Source organism: Ischnura elegans, chromosome 2 (genome assembly GCF_921293095.1).
Source record: "Ischnura elegans chromosome 2, ioIscEleg1.1, whole genome shotgun sequence".
NCBI lineage: Eukaryota > Metazoa > Arthropoda > Insecta > Odonata > Coenagrionidae > Ischnura > Ischnura elegans.
The window spans coordinates 92,799,147-92,817,313 of NC_060247.1; the positions used below are offsets into that span (position 1 = coordinate 92,799,147).

At 37.1% G+C, this 18,167-nt stretch overlaps 1 protein-coding gene and 1 long non-coding RNA gene across 4 annotated transcripts; both read right to left on the reverse strand.

Annotated features, from left to right (window-relative positions):
• Nucleotides 1-3,373: 3,373 nt before the first annotated feature.
• Nucleotides 3,374-12,309, reverse strand: LOC124154172. 3 transcript variants are annotated; one of them, XM_046527734.1, is made up of 2 exons: nucleotides 12,233-12,309; nucleotides 3,374-5,074 (listed from the first exon to the last, which is right to left on the reverse strand). In XM_046527734.1, exon 2 carries the CDS (start codon nucleotides 5,020-5,022, stop codon nucleotides 4,390-4,392), a length of 633 nt encoding a protein of 210 aa, XP_046383690.1. In that variant the 5' UTR covers nucleotides 5,023-5,074; nucleotides 12,233-12,309; the 3' UTR covers nucleotides 3,374-4,389. The 3 variants fall into 3 exon arrangements, with proteins under 3 accessions (XP_046383690.1, XP_046383691.1, XP_046383692.1); XM_046527735.1 differs by having other exon boundaries at nucleotides 12,221-12,309; XM_046527736.1 differs by lacking the exon at nucleotides 12,233-12,309 and adding an exon at nucleotides 8,247-8,376.
• Nucleotides 12,310-16,779: 4,470 nt separating this feature from the next.
• LOC124154173 lies at nucleotides 16,780-17,956 on the reverse strand. The gene is made up of 4 exons (XR_006863852.1): nucleotides 17,695-17,956; nucleotides 17,206-17,299; nucleotides 16,910-17,129; nucleotides 16,780-16,820 (listed from the first exon to the last, which is right to left on the reverse strand). It is a non-coding gene; the product is annotated as an uncharacterized LOC124154173 (long non-coding RNA).
• Between the last annotated feature and the right edge of the window lie 211 nt (nucleotides 17,957-18,167).

The following is an 18,167-nucleotide window of genomic DNA, read 5'->3' on the forward strand; positions in this document are numbered from 1 at the left end:
GAGCTGTGTCGTTCATGAATGAATCGTTCATTTTGAACGGTTCATTGGCATGAACCGAATGAATCGAAATACGCTCCTCGTTCAAAGGGTTCATAAAGAATCGTGTGGTTCATGAAGAATCATTTAGAATCGAAGAATCATTTAGAATCGAAGAATCATTTAGAATCGAAGAATCATTTAGAATCGAAGAATCATTTAGAATCGAAGAATCATTTAAGAATCGCAGATTCGTTTAAGAACCGAAGAATCATAAGAATTGAAGAATCATGTAAGAATCGAAGAATCATTTGAACAATCGTCGGAGTAGTAGAAGTATAAAGGTCTTGAATTACTTCGCGAGCCGCGGATGACAGTAGGCCTTTCTAGTCATTTAAGAGCAGTGGCGGATCCAGAGAGCCTCTAAATATTACCATTATATCTTGAGTTTTTTAATACACCATTATATTTAGAGTTTAAGAAAATAATAATTTTGTTCAGTTGTCGGGGAAGGTTTACTCCCAATCCCCCCACGTTACCTAAGTTACCCCAGGTACCTAGCCCCCTTCTTGTCACAATCTTGAATCCACCTGCACTGGTTGAGAGTGAATATTCCATGAATTACTCGCTTATTATATGGAACCTATGGAACTTAACGTTCTTCATCCTCCGACAGTTGATACATAAGAAAACATATCAATAGGAATATACTGAAAAAAAGGAATTACTTAAATTCAATGAGACAAGAATAGCAATATTCCTTATAAATGTTTTGTATAAGAACGGAATATCTAGGACGTATATATACTCGCTTGAGAGGTTAAATCTTAATTGCCTCTTCTTGAATTACTTCGTGAAGCATTTATTTTATTTTCTATGTCACTATGGTTTCATTAGCTAATTTTTTGTAGCATAATTGATTTCATTGCGGTAGCATCATGATCATTCTCTTTTGATGCTAAAAGGTTAAAAGCCCTCTGAGAGACTGACGCATAATGTCAGGTGGCTCGGGCTTTAATTCTTTCTTTGAGCAGCTTAAGGTTCGTCGCTGAATTTTCATAAAATCACACTTTTCCTAGAGTTAATATGACAAATGTTATGCCGTTTTACCCGTATGTTGTAGGGGTCTCGTGCGCCATGATGCCTAACAATATTGCTAACACCGCTGTCAGAGGTGTTGCGTGAGTTACCCGGAATAATTTCATGACCACTTTGCTCCCGATAAGTCTGTCTGTTTTAGGGAAAATTTCTTTATGGTGTAACGCCAATTAATAGAATCTAATTTAATAATGAATCACCGAATACGAAGGAAACATGTTTAGTCGTATTTCTCGATTATTACCTTAAATTTTTATATGCATATACTCATGAAGATATTCTTACTAATAATTACATACATAATTATGTAAGTTCATGCGTACAGCCTTCAATGTTTTCGGTTAACTCTGGATTATTTCGCTTCATTGCAATCATTTGATTCACATTGTTCGTTTAGCTCGCAGGGTTCCTTTAGTTCACGTTGTTCATTTAGTTCGCAGAATTCATTTAGTTCACGTTGTTCATTCGGTTCGCAGAGTTCATTTAGTTCACGTTGTTCATTTAGTTCGCAGAGTTCATTTAGTTCACGTTGTTCATTTAGTTCGCAGAGTTCATTTTGTTCACGTTGTTCATTCGGTTCGCAGAGTTCATTTAGTTCACGTTGTTCATTCGGTTCGCGGTGTTCATTTGGTTCATGTGATTCTTTATGAACGACATGAAAGAACAGTTCATTCACATGAATAGAACCGAATGAATCGAATCACGGAAATGAACCGAAAATCCCACCTCTATCAAAATTATCAATTTGAAACGACGTCACAAGGCAGGAATGACGCATCGGAGTCCGCTGTGCAGCTGTTAGCTTGTTATGGTGGTTGAAATATCTGAGGTTGAAATGCGGTAGATAGATTCTTCATTTTGCTATGATTATAATTACTATTACATAGCTGCATGTTTTACGAAAGTCTTGAAAAAATTTAATACACTAACGGTACAGGACGTGTCTCACTGTCATTATCATCAATTTTAAACAAAGTAGAATTTTATATTTTCTTCATTCTGCGCATCAGGGAAATTCGTAATCCAACTCTTATGGAAATGAATTGGTACAAATTAAACTGAGGTAGGGAACAGACATTAGTAATGCTATCAGTCATCGTATTTAGAATAAAAGGTAAATTACCCAGCTGGCACAAGGGAGGCTCTAGACAGAAATATTAAGGGTAATATGAAATTTTACCCTTTTCCCACAATATATGGCTGCAAGATTAACCATGGAAGAAAAGTATAAATTTATGTTCAGTTCACGTTAAACAAACTCTCAGATCTGCAGCCATCGTTTGACAATTCGCGTTTGTAGCAAACCATCACAAAAGGCTTTACAATTTTGATATTGAAGTCAGACCTAAAAAATCAGCTCTTAAAAATGCGCATGCTTTCATTTAAAATTTTATTAATGTATGTAGTGTGCTCTACCTCCAGTCCTGCGATTATTTGCGACAGTACATGAAAACATTGTCTATGCATTTGCTCCTTATGTAAGTTTTCTTTCAATTCATTTCTCAATTGACATCTTTTCTGTCCTATGTATTTTTGTCTTTGCATTGCTTCCTGATCTCATATCTAGAATAGCCCACAAAGAAAACATTACGTGAAGTAAACTCTACATCATCAATTCAGTCACTTCCACTCATAAGTATAGAAGGCCTTATACATGCCTTCTGCAGTTGCTTAACTTGATGGTTCTCAGTGAACCTGCTGTCAGTTTTCTCACGTCCTACCTTTCTTGACTTGAGGATAACTAAGAGTAGGAACATACGTGAAAAACTGACACTAATTTCAAATCAAAGTTGCCTTATTGGTTCAGCTCAAGAACACCATGAGAACATAAAGCACTTCCCTCTGATTACCAAGAAGGTACAAGAGGCCAAAATTGTGTAGAAGTCATGTTCAATGAAAGTTAGTAGCATTCAAAAATCATGATTCAGGAAGTCCACTCTGGTTGTAACTTTGTTAATCCAGTGATTCTTGGTTTTGGAAGCCCTTCAACAGTGGCAGCATTGTGCGGCAATTATTAAAGTAATTTAAATATCAAATTTGAAAGTTATTCATACAGAGATGATCCCAACTAAATGAAAATTGGGTAGTTGCACTTCCAATTAGTTTCACTTACTTCAGTAATCCCACCAGGTCACACAATGATGCCAAGTTGGTATAAATATTATGGGGGCTTGGATTTCGTACAATGTCGACAAAACCCAAAGAACACATTATGTTAATCCCTGAAAGAACTTATGAGACATATTCCATCTGAAGCGAGTGCATTGATGAGAACAACAACAAAGAATAAAACCTACAATCATGCGATAATCATGTTTTCATTAGGATTTCAAAGGAAGTTGGTACAGAGAAAAAATTTGTGCAATCACAATGCAAATATCATCTCATTTCTAACGCTGGTGTGTACAAGAGATGTTAATTAGAATGTAATAGCAGTACCAGAAGTATACAAATTTTATTTCCCCAGCATGCATCAACAAAATGTTGACCAAATCTTCTCACACTCATATAAGGAATGAAAACTGATTAATGTTGATCCAATCACCTAACGTAAATGAAAGTCACCATATTTGTTTCTTAAGGGATCATCATACCTCACCCCATTTTATCCAATCAGTATATAAGGTCTCCACCTCTTGCCTGACTTTTCAACAGCCAAATTATCTAACACCCTAATCTTACAATATCCATTAGTTATTAATAAAATATGAGCAACTCTTTTTATTAGAAAAAATTGACAATATCAAAGATACAACATGGATAACATGATGATATACTTGAAATTTAACCTCAAAACCTTCATTAAGAAAAATAGAATCACCATCTCCTGATTCAAAATGATCTTAAAAAGATCGTATAAAACCACAATACATGGTGGTAAACAGGAACATTAAAATCTTGTAAAACTTTTCAACTCCTAAATCTAAGATACAACATGGATAACATAATGGCACACTTGAAACTTAGCCTCAAAACCTTTCTTAGGAAAAATTGAATCATCATCTCCTGATTCAAAATGATCTTAAAAAGATCGTATAAAACCACAATACATGGTGGTAAACAGGAACATTAAAATCTTGTAAAACTTTTCAACTCCTAAATCCAAGATACAACATGGATCACATAATGGAACACTTGAAACTTAGCCTCAAAACCTTTCTTAGGAAAAATTGAAGCATCATATTCTGATCCAAAACGATCTCATAAAATTGTATAAAACATCAATTCATGGAGGTAAATTGGAACATTGAAAACTTTAACATAAAACCTCTAACTCCTAAATCCAAGGAGTCACCAGCATCATGAATAATATTCTCAGGTGGAAATCACCTTACTCTGCAGCAATTTCTCCTTCAATGCCTTTATCTCTTGTGCAGAGGACATAATGATATCCTGCAATCCCTCGAGCTTCCCATCTCTGGAGGTCACAGTCTCTTTCATTTCACCTACTGTCGCGGTCATTCCAGTCATTTGACTGACAAAGGTGGGCATCTCTGCTTTCAAGGCTGTAACAGACTCTTTCACAGCAGTTATCACATCCTGCAAATCACCAGAGTCAGCAGCAGCATTACTCCTTGAGGGCTGACCACGCTTGACTCTGTCTCTTCTCTCCACCATACGGATAAACCTCCAAATGAGTTGGCGATCAGCATTCCCAGGTTCATCCTGTGCCATTTCTTCAGCTCGTTTCAATGGATAGAGGCCATCCTCGCTCTTGGTATGAGGATCTGCCCCCATTGCCAGGAGTCCCTCCACCCAGTCAACCTTACCCAGTTTCACAGCTATAAGCAGGAGGGTGGTTTTCTGATCACCACGTTTTATGTCCACATCGTTTAAGGCTGCCAGCATCTCCTCAAACTGGTCGAATGGGCTTTCAACCACCCCGGTAAAGAGCTTATCCTCTACGCTCTGCCCGGAGGCTGATGCACTAGATGATCCAGTTGCCATGACTTTGATTACAGCAGGGTGGATGTAGATGTCGGGGTGCGTTAAGTAATCACTGAAATAAATGGCAAAGGATATTCATTCTTAATGCCAACGTACTTATATTATCATTTATTTTTTTGCCAAAATATACACATTACAAAAGAAGTCATTAGTCATCCTTTTTATGTTCTAAAATTTTTCGGTGGTTGAAGGATGAAGTTGATGAGGAAGTTAATCTTGCCTAGCAAGTAATAAAAATCTAATTTTGGCAATCTAGACCCAGTGTCCCGACAAATAAATTGACAGGTAAGGAAAGCAAGGGATAGGAACATATAATGGGAAAAGGACGAGGACAACGGTGCTGTGGTAGATGAAAAAAAAGCCAGAAATCAGAGGGTAAAAATGTGGCCTTAATGAATGAAGTTATATAAATATATGTATTTATTTTTTTCATGATCCCCTATTTCATCCCCTGGTGTGGTCTTAAAAGTAAAAATTTGCAAAAATTGGTCTTGAGAGGCGATGAAAATACTCAACTGCATAACCCATAATGAGTTCATGCTAAATAATAAGGATGCGATTTATTAGAATCGCAATACAAGAAGAGGTGTTTTGGAAAGAATAAAAGATTTACATGAGGCATCAAGGCCAAATTCCACAGGTTAGCTTCGTGGAGGACATGCGATTCTGAGCGAGCAAGCAGCTGGAGAAATGATTACCTATGAAACACTAGAGCCATCAGTTTTGATCACATTGAGTATTAGCTAAGTACCTTTTAGCAACTGCTCGATTAGGATAGAAAAAATGTGATTTCAATGTAGGTTTACGGCACTATTCATGACATCATCTCAAATACAATGTCCATCATTTATTAACATTTTCCTGGAGGGAACTCTGTTTATCTCCTGGCATTTTATTCTGCCCTCAACCTTGTTGATAAGGGACATGAAAATATTTTCACTCATCGTCAAGTAATGTCAATACATAATTTACAGGAACATCGGCAACCAACTCCTTCTCCAACATGGTTGGAACACCCATTCCAATGCTTTCACTTCCTCTTTCTGGCAAATGCCTAGTCCAATACGCCTCTTTTTTTCGCTTCTTTAATTTCCAAGAGGCCTGCTCTGGCAATTTTGACTGCTACAAAAGACAGAATCATTCACTTCACAAGATTCAACATTTGTTTATATTTATATCGTCTTTTGTTTGTTTGCCATCTTTTGGACCAATTAAGATGCATTGTGGGACACCTCATTTCATTGCATACAAATTTTTGGACCAAATGCGTTTGGATCAAAAGTTTTGGTTCAAAAACTTTGATTCAAATTTGACCGTGGGACACTGCCTTAATAATTTACCTGCATTGTAGCAAATATCAAACACAAGAAATAAAAAATATTGCTATTGAAAACTGCAATGCATCAAGTTTAGAAGTGAAGCACGCCATTAGCACCTGAGAAGTTGTACCTTCCCATAAAAAGCATTACAGTAGACTCTCATTATCACGAAGTTTATGAAACAAAAAAAGTAGAGGGTTCATAATAACGAAGTTCACATGAACGTTTCTTCTAGGAATCGTCGAAAAAAAAGCATGGCGTGTCAAATTTCTAGTCTTTATCAATATACCATACTTAATATGCAAAATACCTTCAGAGTAAAGAGTATAATATATGCAATTAAATTACGCTGAAATATATAAAAAAAACAAGTACATTCATTTCATTTTCTCAAAAGAAGAATGTGGCATGAGGCAATTGAGGGTTGATACCTTCCCGAATACAGTAAGTCCTCAATATATCAACATGATGCATTCTTTGAGACTTTGATCGTAAATTGATAAACCTATGCAAGGCATTGAAGAGTGCAGTTATCCTGCAGAATACAACACTATTGTGCGTTAAATCACGACTGTGACGAACTGATCTAGCTGGGCGTGCGATGCAGCCAGAGACGGTGGGAAAGGGGGGGGGGGGGAAATCGATGTCCATGGGAAGGAAGATCGGGCAAAACGCTGAACAGTTCCCGACTTTAAACTGAACTTAATGTTACTTTGTGCAGAATATACCCATAAGTGTGAGTTCCTATAAGCCACCTCACCTCACATTGGCTAACTGATATTTCGGGCACAATTTTTTCAGCATTCATACCTCTGAAAGTTCATAAATCGAATGTGTGTAGGAAGAGGACTAACTGTACGTCAAATTTACAACCGATAATCAGTCGGACACCATGATTCCACAGGAATTAAGCTACAGCATAGTCCCAATTATCTGGGCTATTGATGGGGAGAGACAGCACGAATATTCGGAAAACACGGATAACCCAAACTTTCACTTTAATGTCTTGTAATTTTCATAATTTAATTTAAACAAACAATATATTATTATCCAATCAGTTATTCTGTTATTTTAGAGTGCTCCCCAGACTCATTGACTGCTTTCTTCATCAGTTCGCGATCTTTTTAGCGGTGATAACATGGTTGTACTCATATTATTAATGCTCCATGTAAGGCCAGGTTTCAAAAACCACATATACATGGCTGAGTGATCACGGATACTGAAAAGTGGTTTGCAAGAATGCTTCAAAACCACTGCTCGACGTTGGAAATTACACTGTCAGACACCACACCACGCAGTCGTGTCTCGCACAAGTTGCCGGGGTTGCAACTGCTGCGGGACGTGTTTCCGTGGTTGCATACTGCAAGGCTTGGAAAACAGGAACGCAGCTAGAATTCAGCTGGTATGCAATGGCTTCCGTGTTACGAGGGTTTTCCGTTAAGAAAGTACAAGAGGATTTCACAATCGTCTGGCTACACCTTGAATAAGCCATCAAAACTGTTACAGCCATAGAGATGGCGTAATACGGATACAAAACAAGTTAGGTTGAGAGCTGATACAGACTTGGAGGATGCGTGCTAGGTTTAGATTGCTTGATTAAAAGAGCAGCACGGAGGACATCATATTAGAACCCTACCACATTTCCAGCTCCCACAGAAACGATAAATCAAGAGAGATATTTTTCCGAATAGATAGGTACCAGGAATTTGTTTTTCCCCTGCACGATAAAGGACATTAATAAATGCAAGGTTATTATTATTAAAGCATTTTCTTTTTGTATGTAAATGGCTGGTAATCTCCAAACACCCCCCGCTTCGCACCATTTGAGGCAACTTTCAGGGTATTATGGAGTTGCACTTGAAGAGCTTTCTCGCCAAATTGTTAGCTACTAGCTACCAACCATACCTCTACTGCCAAAGCATCAGTAGCAGGAGCCACCTGAGGAAACCAGTAGCTTATCGGCATTCCTTAACTCTTCCAAAACTACTTTGGTAGCATCATGAAGCGCACCCCTGGGACCCTGCTCTTCAGCTAGCTGCCATAAAAATACAGGGAAATCTGAGAAAACTCACATGCACCCAGTGGCACAAATCATTCATTCCGTTCTACCATGTCAGTACTTTACATGGGATGACTCGGCAGTCAAACATTTTGTTGTACTCCACAGCATTATTTTCTTTGATAAGGCTATAACCTATATGTAGGCTACGTAAACTATTTAATACCCTAAATTCTTGAAATCTTTCACAAAGTAGTGATCATGAGAGATGAAAGACGACAAGACTGTGATTCAGTGATCTATTATGTTGTTTCCAGAGACAGTCGTTCAATTTTTTTGTTAAACGATTTTTAATATTGATGGATTTCCCTTTAATGTCAATAGTCATGTAACTCTTTTCCTTCCACTTTCTACAATGGTCTTCATTAGGTGAACTTGGTTGTGAAGTGATTGTGTGTGTTGCATTCATTCATATACACTCGTATATAGACCAACAGAGAGATTGATATTAGTAAGGGTTCTACTGTAATGTATTAGGTCCCAGGAAAGAAAAACTGATTTCCAACTGTTTTGAACCTCATTTGAATCTGATCTGAATCCTTAAAATCTGATTGGACTCTGTCTTGACACTGATTTTCACGGTTTTCCAGCAGACAGGGAATGGTAGGAAGTGATTTGATTCTCATTTCCATTGTAACAGGTTTCCAGCTGTCTTCCACATGGACTGTATTGACACTGAATTGAATGTCATTTGAAACACTTTTCCTTATTAATTGAGTTGAAAGTGTTTTCCACAAGTGCTGTTCGCGCAATCCGGCCCGAAGGTGGCTCAGAAGTGCGCGCGGGGACTGGGGTTATGATAAAATGAAAGGCGAGGACACCTTTAATCGAATTAGGTTTATTTCACGCGCAAATAGCAGAGAAGCGCACGCCAAAACTCCGCGTCCACATGCTCCCGGCTTTTGTCCTACACTGACTTGAAACCCACGCCATCGGCAAGGGCATGGATGCTAGGGTATGAGGGTTAAGTAACGGCACCCCCTCACTCCAAAAGGGTGTGAGTCAAGTCCCCTTGGCGGAAACCATGAGAAAGGGGCTCGGCTGGACCTTGGAAAGCCCCAAGGGCGACGACACTCGCCGAAGGGGAGGAGGGGAAATGCCCAACAAGTGCTTTCCAACAGAGTTGAATTGTAAAATGAATTAGAAATTCTCCTGAAATGAGTGTCATGTAGAAACCTTTCTCACACAGGCTTTACTATTGCATTGATTGGAAAATTACTTTTTCTGAGGTTTCAATGAATATTTTGTTCAAAATCTTGGTCAGAAATAAAATGATGACGTACAGGAGGAAATATGTACTTATCCGTCTTGCAAAAATTCACAAGTGATGAAAAAAAATTTACTGTGCATCATCCACATTATGTATTGTACATCATTTCACCCGCTGGAACTCATTATAACCAATAACGGCAAATGACATAAAGATGCAGTTTAAATAGCTAACACGGCTTAAGCACGTTAAAACCTACTCCGCCTTTTAAAAAAATATAACCGGCATAGTGCTGCCACCTAACTACGAAAGATAGCAATCCAAAGTAGCAACGCCGATACCCCGGTTCCGTTCTGAATGTTTACGTGATTGTAGTTGTTTGTTTTGAAGTTATTGGGTGTGGAGAAAAATTTAATTAGGTGTAGGAGTATTATTTAACCAGTGCTAAATCCCCGCAGCGTTGAATTTATTGCCATTCGTGCATCTCTTCAGTTTTTAAGTGATAGTGAAAGTCTTGATGGAATTTGGTTATTTTGTGTTTTCATTGAATAATTTATCTTGTGTCTACAGTTTTTGAGCGATTACTAATATTTTTGCATATAATATGTAAAACATGTACTTGCGCTATGTCGCTGACGAGAACCTACCAGGATTTTCAGAGTATTGTGTATCTTGCAGGTTTGTTTGTGCTAAGTGAAATGACAGTGTTTATGTATAAACATTAATGGCAAGTTTCTGCAGTGAAACATACAGATATCGTTGGCTTAATGCAGAGTAAATTATCTTCATAAGCATGTAAAGAAGTCTTTCTTTGATAAAGGCATCTGAAATATTTTCTGGTCTTGTGGTTTTTCTTTAATCACGGGAAAACTTGTCTTCGATAGCTATTCATGATTGTGAAATCTGATGAAAGTTGTTGTTCTGTTAATCTTGGCAAAACAAATGAGATTTCATTTGTAAATTATATGCATCGCTGAATTTTTTATTTAGAAGTTAGAATGCATGAAAATGAGATTTCAAGTATATTCTGCCTCAGAAATTTACCAAATTTATTGACTATGTATTTTCAATTGAATATGTACTTCCAATAGGGGTTGTGCATTCTTAATAAATACGTTAAAAGATCCTATGTTATTTTATTGTGATGGGAGACTTGCATGAAGTTCATTTTGTTGGGTTGCATTTTGTAAACTTATTTTTCTGCCGCGTGTACATAGATTGTTGATAGATATGTGAAGTTAGAAACGTTGGGTGAGTACAGCTAATTGTAAGATAATCTACGAAACTTCGGATTGACGGAAATAGCTCATATCAGTGGGTTGAAGGAGGTGAGAATAGTCACTAACAAGATTCAGATTAGAGTTCAGATCAGTATGAAGGTGGAAGACAGATTCGAAATAGCTAGAATGGGGAAACCAGATTCAAATCTGTTGAACGGTGGAAACCAGAGTCAAACCACATTCATGGAAATGAGTAGGAAAAACAGCCACCATATTGGACCTTCACAACTGCTTTCCAACTGATTTCCAGCTGTTCCAATTTTCAAAAAAGATTCCAAGGAAGAGGAAATCAGTGCATCAAACCTGTTGGCAATCAGTGTCAAATCTGATGGAAATCAGTTTTTCTTTGCTGGGATATTACATGAAATATCAAATGCTTCCTAACCTAATAAATCGATGTGTTTATGGTATCATTACGTTTTCATTTGCTTGTCTACGGTCGTACATACGCTTATAATTTCAGCGCCGGTAGTCAATGTTGTTTTTTTTATTGGGCTTCGAAGAAATTTGTTCATGTAGAGAGTCTAGTCCCTAGTCCACGAAGGGAGTCAACGCTAACGCAAGGGGTTTTGTGTCATTTAAGCTTGAGAGAAGAGTTAAAAACAAACAACAAGAAAATTAAATAATGCTCATATCATAATACTATTATAACAAATTATACGTATACTAGCAGTGATATATAAGTATATTTATAATATGAAAGTCATTAAATTTTCTAATGAGCATCTGCTTCACTCAATGTGATGGAGTAATTATACGAGCTGGATTATCATAATGAAAGTCAATTTTAGATTAATAGTCCTTGATAGCAATAGTGAAAGGTTTGCCATTTACTAAAAATACTAGTTCATAAACCTTACGAATTTCTTTAACTTTCGCGAGAGGATTGTTGAAATACACGTGACGCCCATTGACATCCTTAGATAAATAATTCCTTATAAAGCTACATCATGGACCCAACTTCTACTCGGCAAACGTTTAATATTTTGCGAGGGTTTCTGTCCTTCATTCTTAACATTATCTCGCGAGTCGTCATTGTGCGAAACGAACGGATCACGTATTGGTGCGTCGTCAAGAACCTATACCTAGGCTTGCTTCGTAAAGGAACACTTTAGCTGACGAATGCTCGCAGCAATATCTAAGAGTATTTTCTTCCGAAATTATATGATTTCTTGACGTGCACACGAGTAATTTTAATCTTCGTGCACGTGCATGCGAAGCAACAATCTTGCTCAGAAACAATCATCTCAATATTTTGTATCATTAGGCAGAAGCATAATTGAGTGCAAAGCAATTTCTAAGCTTAATATCAGTCAATCGAGAATTTTACCTGTATTCTCACCTTCAAACTGATATACTTGACTCCTTCTGGTGGACCTTTTCAGCTCCTTGCCCGCGCTTCTTCAAGTCTGTTCAAGCACGGCGAGTAGACTTGTAGGTGAGGGGGGGAGAAATTCGCGGCGAAGCGGGGTTGCGCCGCTACCCCGGCCACCGTGGCGTGGCAATCGCGTGACGTCAGGATAACAGCCAATCGGAATTGACTGCCAATGTCGTCTGCATATATTGCTGTATTTACGTATTACTTATTATTTTTTCTTATTCCCTTTAACCAGCGCGAATTTAGGGACAGGATTTTGTAGGGATCTTATAAGGATAGGGGTATTACTGCTTCAAATAAGTAAAAAATCCGATTACGCTTCAAAAGCCTTTATTTTGAGCTGGTGTCTGTACATGAAAAATCGTTATTACAACAGAAATTATTCTTTAACAAGCAGGACAGGAGTCCACAAAATTCACACGTAAAGCGGATAAGGATTAGTTTGTAAGAATTAATTGGAACGAAACTCCTATGTACCACTCGTACGTTCTACCAGTCTAAACTAACATTGTAAAAAGTTAGGAAAGCTCAAATCAATAAACATGGGTTACAACCAACACACATTAAAATAATATTTATACATTGAAAATGTAGTCATTATATTAACAAATAAGCTTCCATCATAACAATTAATGTACAAAATTTTATTGTAAATATCAGGCTATATACCGTAATGTGTACTACAGTATAATGTCCTACGTTTGATGCAATATAATTAAATTAGAAGTTGAAACGAAAACCAAATACTGTTTCACAAACTTTTTATATGCTATCAAGACAAATTGTCTTGGTAATGATGTTGAAACTAGTTGATAGCATTAGTAAAATAAGACATTGCAATATTTCCACTGAGTTTTATTATGACACTACGTGTTCCGTCGTTACAAACAACGTTATCAAGTATGGCCAAGCAACACCTGATAATGTTGTTTGTAATGACGAAATGTTAGTGTCATAATAAAAGTCAGTGGAAATATTGCAATGTCTTATTTTACTAATATTAAAACTTCCACCATATCGTGCCCAACATCATACAAGATAGTTGATACCAAATAAAAAGTTTTTGGAACAGTACTTTGTTTTTGTTTCACCATGAATATTTCATCATTCTACTAAGTAACGCCCAAATCAGTTGAGTTTAAATGAGAAGGCTTCAGACATTTTGGTAAGGGTGGAAATCAAATTGGAAATGGGAAGAATTCACTCAGGCAGATGATTCTCGGTAGCCTACTGAACCCGGTCGGCTACAGATGATGTTCGGTTGTCAACCAAATCGGGATTGTTACTGACGATTTTTAGTTGCCTACCTAACAAACATAGTAGGATGTTTCAAAAAGCATATAGCCTACTGTAACCGGTTGGAAAAATTTTCAGCTGCAGTTATCCATTCATATCTCAAAGTGCATTCGTATCAATGAAAAGTAACAAAGTGAATCTTTCCTATTTCCAATTTGGTTTCCACACACACTATTATGGCTGAATCTCTCAAATGTACTTATCATATATCAAACTTAGGAGATTATACTGCACTGTACAGTGTAGAGTACGATGAACAGAAAACCACTACTAATCCATGGTATCTCATTCCAGTTTTTAATCCATATTGCACAAAATTAGTAATCAAATCAAAATTTCTAAACACAGGAGAAATTACTGTAGTGAAAGGGATGTTATTACATATCACATGAATTGAGGTGACTTTTGAAGTTGAAGTAAAGCCAAGGTACAAAACATATTATTATGAAAATATCTTACCATTGTCAATAATGTCACATGATTTAAGACTCCCTTAAAAATTCAAATGTGTTTTGCTGTTAGGATTATGTACATATGCAGTAAAACCTCTATGTAGTGAACCTCTTTACATCATAAACCTCCACACTTCATACCACCCCTGCGGTCAGTTTTACATGTAAATTTATAGGCAAACCTCTCTGTAATGTTAGAGCATAGGTTTCCGTGGCGATGGTTTGATCTCTGCATTTCTCCAGGGTTTTCTTCCGCGTCAGATTGTTGAAACTGTTGTCAACCAACAATCTGACGCGGAAGAAAACCCTGGAGAAATGCAGAGATCAAACCTCTTTGTAGTGAACCTCTTTATCTCATAAAATACTTATCATACCAAGGAGATACTCCCGAGACAGCCTAACTACCTCCAAACATCAAATTGCCCAAATTTTGGTCCCCTCCATTGCGATGTAAAGAGGTTTTACTGAATAATTGAGGATCTTAGAAACCAAGAAAGATAAGTGCAATTAATTACCAAGAATTATCAGCTATTATGTAAAAAAATTGCACTAGTCCCCCTATAGGCTTCTATGGTCCTCATTTGTTATGTAAAATGAATGACTAAATGAATTAATCTAAAAAATCTTTACACGTGAGAATACAACTCAAAGCAAATTAGCAGTAGGAACACTCGTGTATTTAAAAATTTTGACTGCAGTAACTTTTCAACAGTCTGACTGAACTATTAAATAAAAGCAAACAAAACAATGAGGTGGGAACGGGAAAGATTTTTCTGATTACAGAAAAACCCAACTCTCTGTCTTACTTTGAAATTTGATTAATTTACCCAGCCTTAAATATTTATTTATTTATTTCAAAGGATGGAAAAAATACACTTTTGCATTCAAAAGAATCCTAAGTCTGGAATAATGAACAGTAGTCTCCATGTAAACTTACTAGGAATTTCCAAATTAATCAATTTTAGGGGCGTACAATCCACATTGAAATCATGTAAAACTCAAGGTCGGAAAATGTCAGAAAATTGCAAATGCCCTACTACATGCTTCAAAATTTCCATTAAAAGCTGTCCAGATTTGCCAAAGCAGTATCCACTCCTTTGTTTGAAAAATTTTTTTGAGTGACCTTAAGTGTTTAGGGTGGTAAAACATTTATCCTTGTGCATTTCTTATGGAACAACCGTTTTGGTTACCAAAAATCGAAGGCAGCATTTCTTTACTACCTCCTTTAGGCAAGTTTCATTTGAGATATGAAGTTATAATTTTCACATTTATGCTGACAAATAGATGAGATTCACTTGTCTAGCAATCCGTTTCTTCCCACGATAATATCTCCCTTGATAAATGCAGTTATACTGATTAAATAATTCATATTCCCCCAACATCAATAAGGACATAGATATTTACTTCCTAACCATAAATACCAAGGGCAGGAAACAGTAATCTCATCTTCTGAAATCCATCACTTAGAAAACCAGATTATCAATGCACTAGATAATAAAATGGAAGTTGCTACAATATTTTTTGATTTCTCAAAAGTTTTTAACACTGTGGACCACCAATTGATACTCAATAAACTTGACTTGATGGTTTTTGTGTCATAGCTAATTTTGATTGAAACCTACTTGTCGGACCATATTCAATTTGTCATTACCTCAGGAAATGGTGTAACTTTCATTTGCCTGGGTACAGGCCTGAAGCAAGGAGTTCCATTAAGCTCCTTCCCTGTGCCTATCCTATCACTTTCAGACATAAATGATCATATAAATAGTTTTCTACAAATAAATGGTTCCAATCCATTCCCTATGCTGTTGACACCAATATTGTTCTCACAGCAACAATAATTTTGGAGAATTGAAAGAAAAATGCAAAAAGTGAGTCATACTTTCTCTACCTATCTCATTGAATACATTGGAGTTCCTCGTCTCAGACAATGGCCATTTTTATAGATCAAAAAAAAAGAGGCATTTAGGCTATGAATTTTAAAAAAACATGATGCCCTTTACTGTCCTCTGTTCAAAAAGTTGGCTGTATTACCACTGCCATGCAAAAATTAGAGGCTTTGGTACTCGTTGTCTTTAAGTAATGGTTATTTTATTAAAGTTGGTAGCAAAAACTGTAACTACTGTTTTCACTAATATTTCTCATATCTTGCTCACTAAGGGTGAGGCCTTAAGACAAAGTTTCATTACACTTCCCTAAAAGACAGAGAAAAGAATATCTCATAAGATACAAAGAAATAATATCTCCTTCATCTTACACAGGAAACAGTATGTTTATACATATCTTGAATGGTATTCCCATCGTTGATTGTTGAAATAAGTCAGGCCATTATATGTACCGAATAATTTTGTAAGGTGTGCTAAGAATGTTGGCTATGTTGTGTAATCTGACTGATGTGTTCTATTGAATCTTGGTGCATGAGTAATTAAACAGACTAAATGAGTAACAGGGAAAGATACTTTCCAAAAAACCATACCATACAACTTTGTGAAAACATCAGGAGAGGTACAGGCTAATGCTTGGTCAGAGAAATGCAAATTGTTAGAGAAATGCAATTTGATAAATAAAATATACAACATAATATAGAAATACCCACTATAGAGACTGCACAGAATTGGCGAATCACAAATATATAAACTTTTTCAATACCTTCTTCCTAAAATTCCAGATGCTGACATTTATCATGCAAGAGGCCACAAGATTTCCATTCGAGTTCTTCTGTTGGGCACTTCCATTAAAGCTGCAAAACTGCTTTATGAATTGAACGATTTCTGCAGTCACACTCACACCTTAATCAATCCACCCTGCAATAGACAGTAAAAATAACATGGATGTCTCCCTTACTAAATTTATCTATTTACAGTTTCTCAAATCTGTATGAAATCATACTCACCTAACCGAACAAAAATGTCCAAATGGAGAAGACAGTAATCGACAGAATGCATGGGCGGCAAGGCTCCCTTTCATTTTCTCTCTTCACCTAGGATTAAGAGTAGAGGTGGATATCTTGGGGAAGTGAACGATATTCCCAGTGTCTTCCACTCAGATTCTTTAGTCTCCTCATTGTGGGTCTATTTTCCAACCCTTGTAATAGCTACACCACCAACTGTCATCTACAACAAAATTTATAATTAATTATGGTTATTTACATAATACTGACAATTTTTAAGGATTTGCTAATGTTTATACCTCTTCTTTATTGTCATATTCCATGAACATGTTTCGTGGGCACTTCAGGAGATGTGGAGGGTCATCGATGGTGAACATTTTTTCACCCGCAAATCTGAAATAAAGATAGGATATCTTTGCCAAAGTGTTGGAGGAGTAGAAAGGACGATCTTCAAAGGGATTACTCATCACGCCAGCTTCCCTAATATAAGGGTACTCCCGTGGAAAATTATCTTATAGTGAATGACTGTCTCTCGCATGGAAGAAAATAATGCCCTAATAGTACTTAAGTCCCCACCCTTTGCACTAGCATTTACCCCGTCATAACACCATTTACAGCACATATATAGCATGACACTAATGAAAAAAATCCACAGATACTCCAAGAACATAAGAATATTATACGCTAAGTACGATATGTCACATAAAAACAGATTGTTTTTATGTGACATATCGTACAGTGCATTAATGGCCAACTTATACTACAAGATTCTTTCACTTTGTACTTACAGACGTTCATTCCGAGGAAATGAATGCAATTTGATAGGGTTATCAGGAGTTTTCCGCGCGCCGTATCCAAAGGCATGACAACGGTGAGACGAAGGCAATCAGTTTAGATTCAAACGATTACAAACGGTTTGCTGTTGTCTGCTAGTCGTTGCCGATTGGCTGTTATCCTGACGTCACGCGATTGCCACGCCACGGTGGCCGGGGTAGCGGCGCAACCCCGCTTCGCCGCGAATTTCTCCCCCCCTCACCAACAAGTCTACTCGCCGTGGTTCAAGTCACACACTCACAGATCCGACTAGACGCCACTGTCGGGCTGGTGGCGCAGCGGAAGCCGCTGTGATGATTCGAATTTCGATTACGTGACTTGTGTCGGTTTTCTTTTAAGCATGCAATAATGCAGTAACCATGTTCCTAAACCTAGTTGGTTGACTCTAATTATTATATCATATTAGAAGAAAGTTCTGCAACCAATT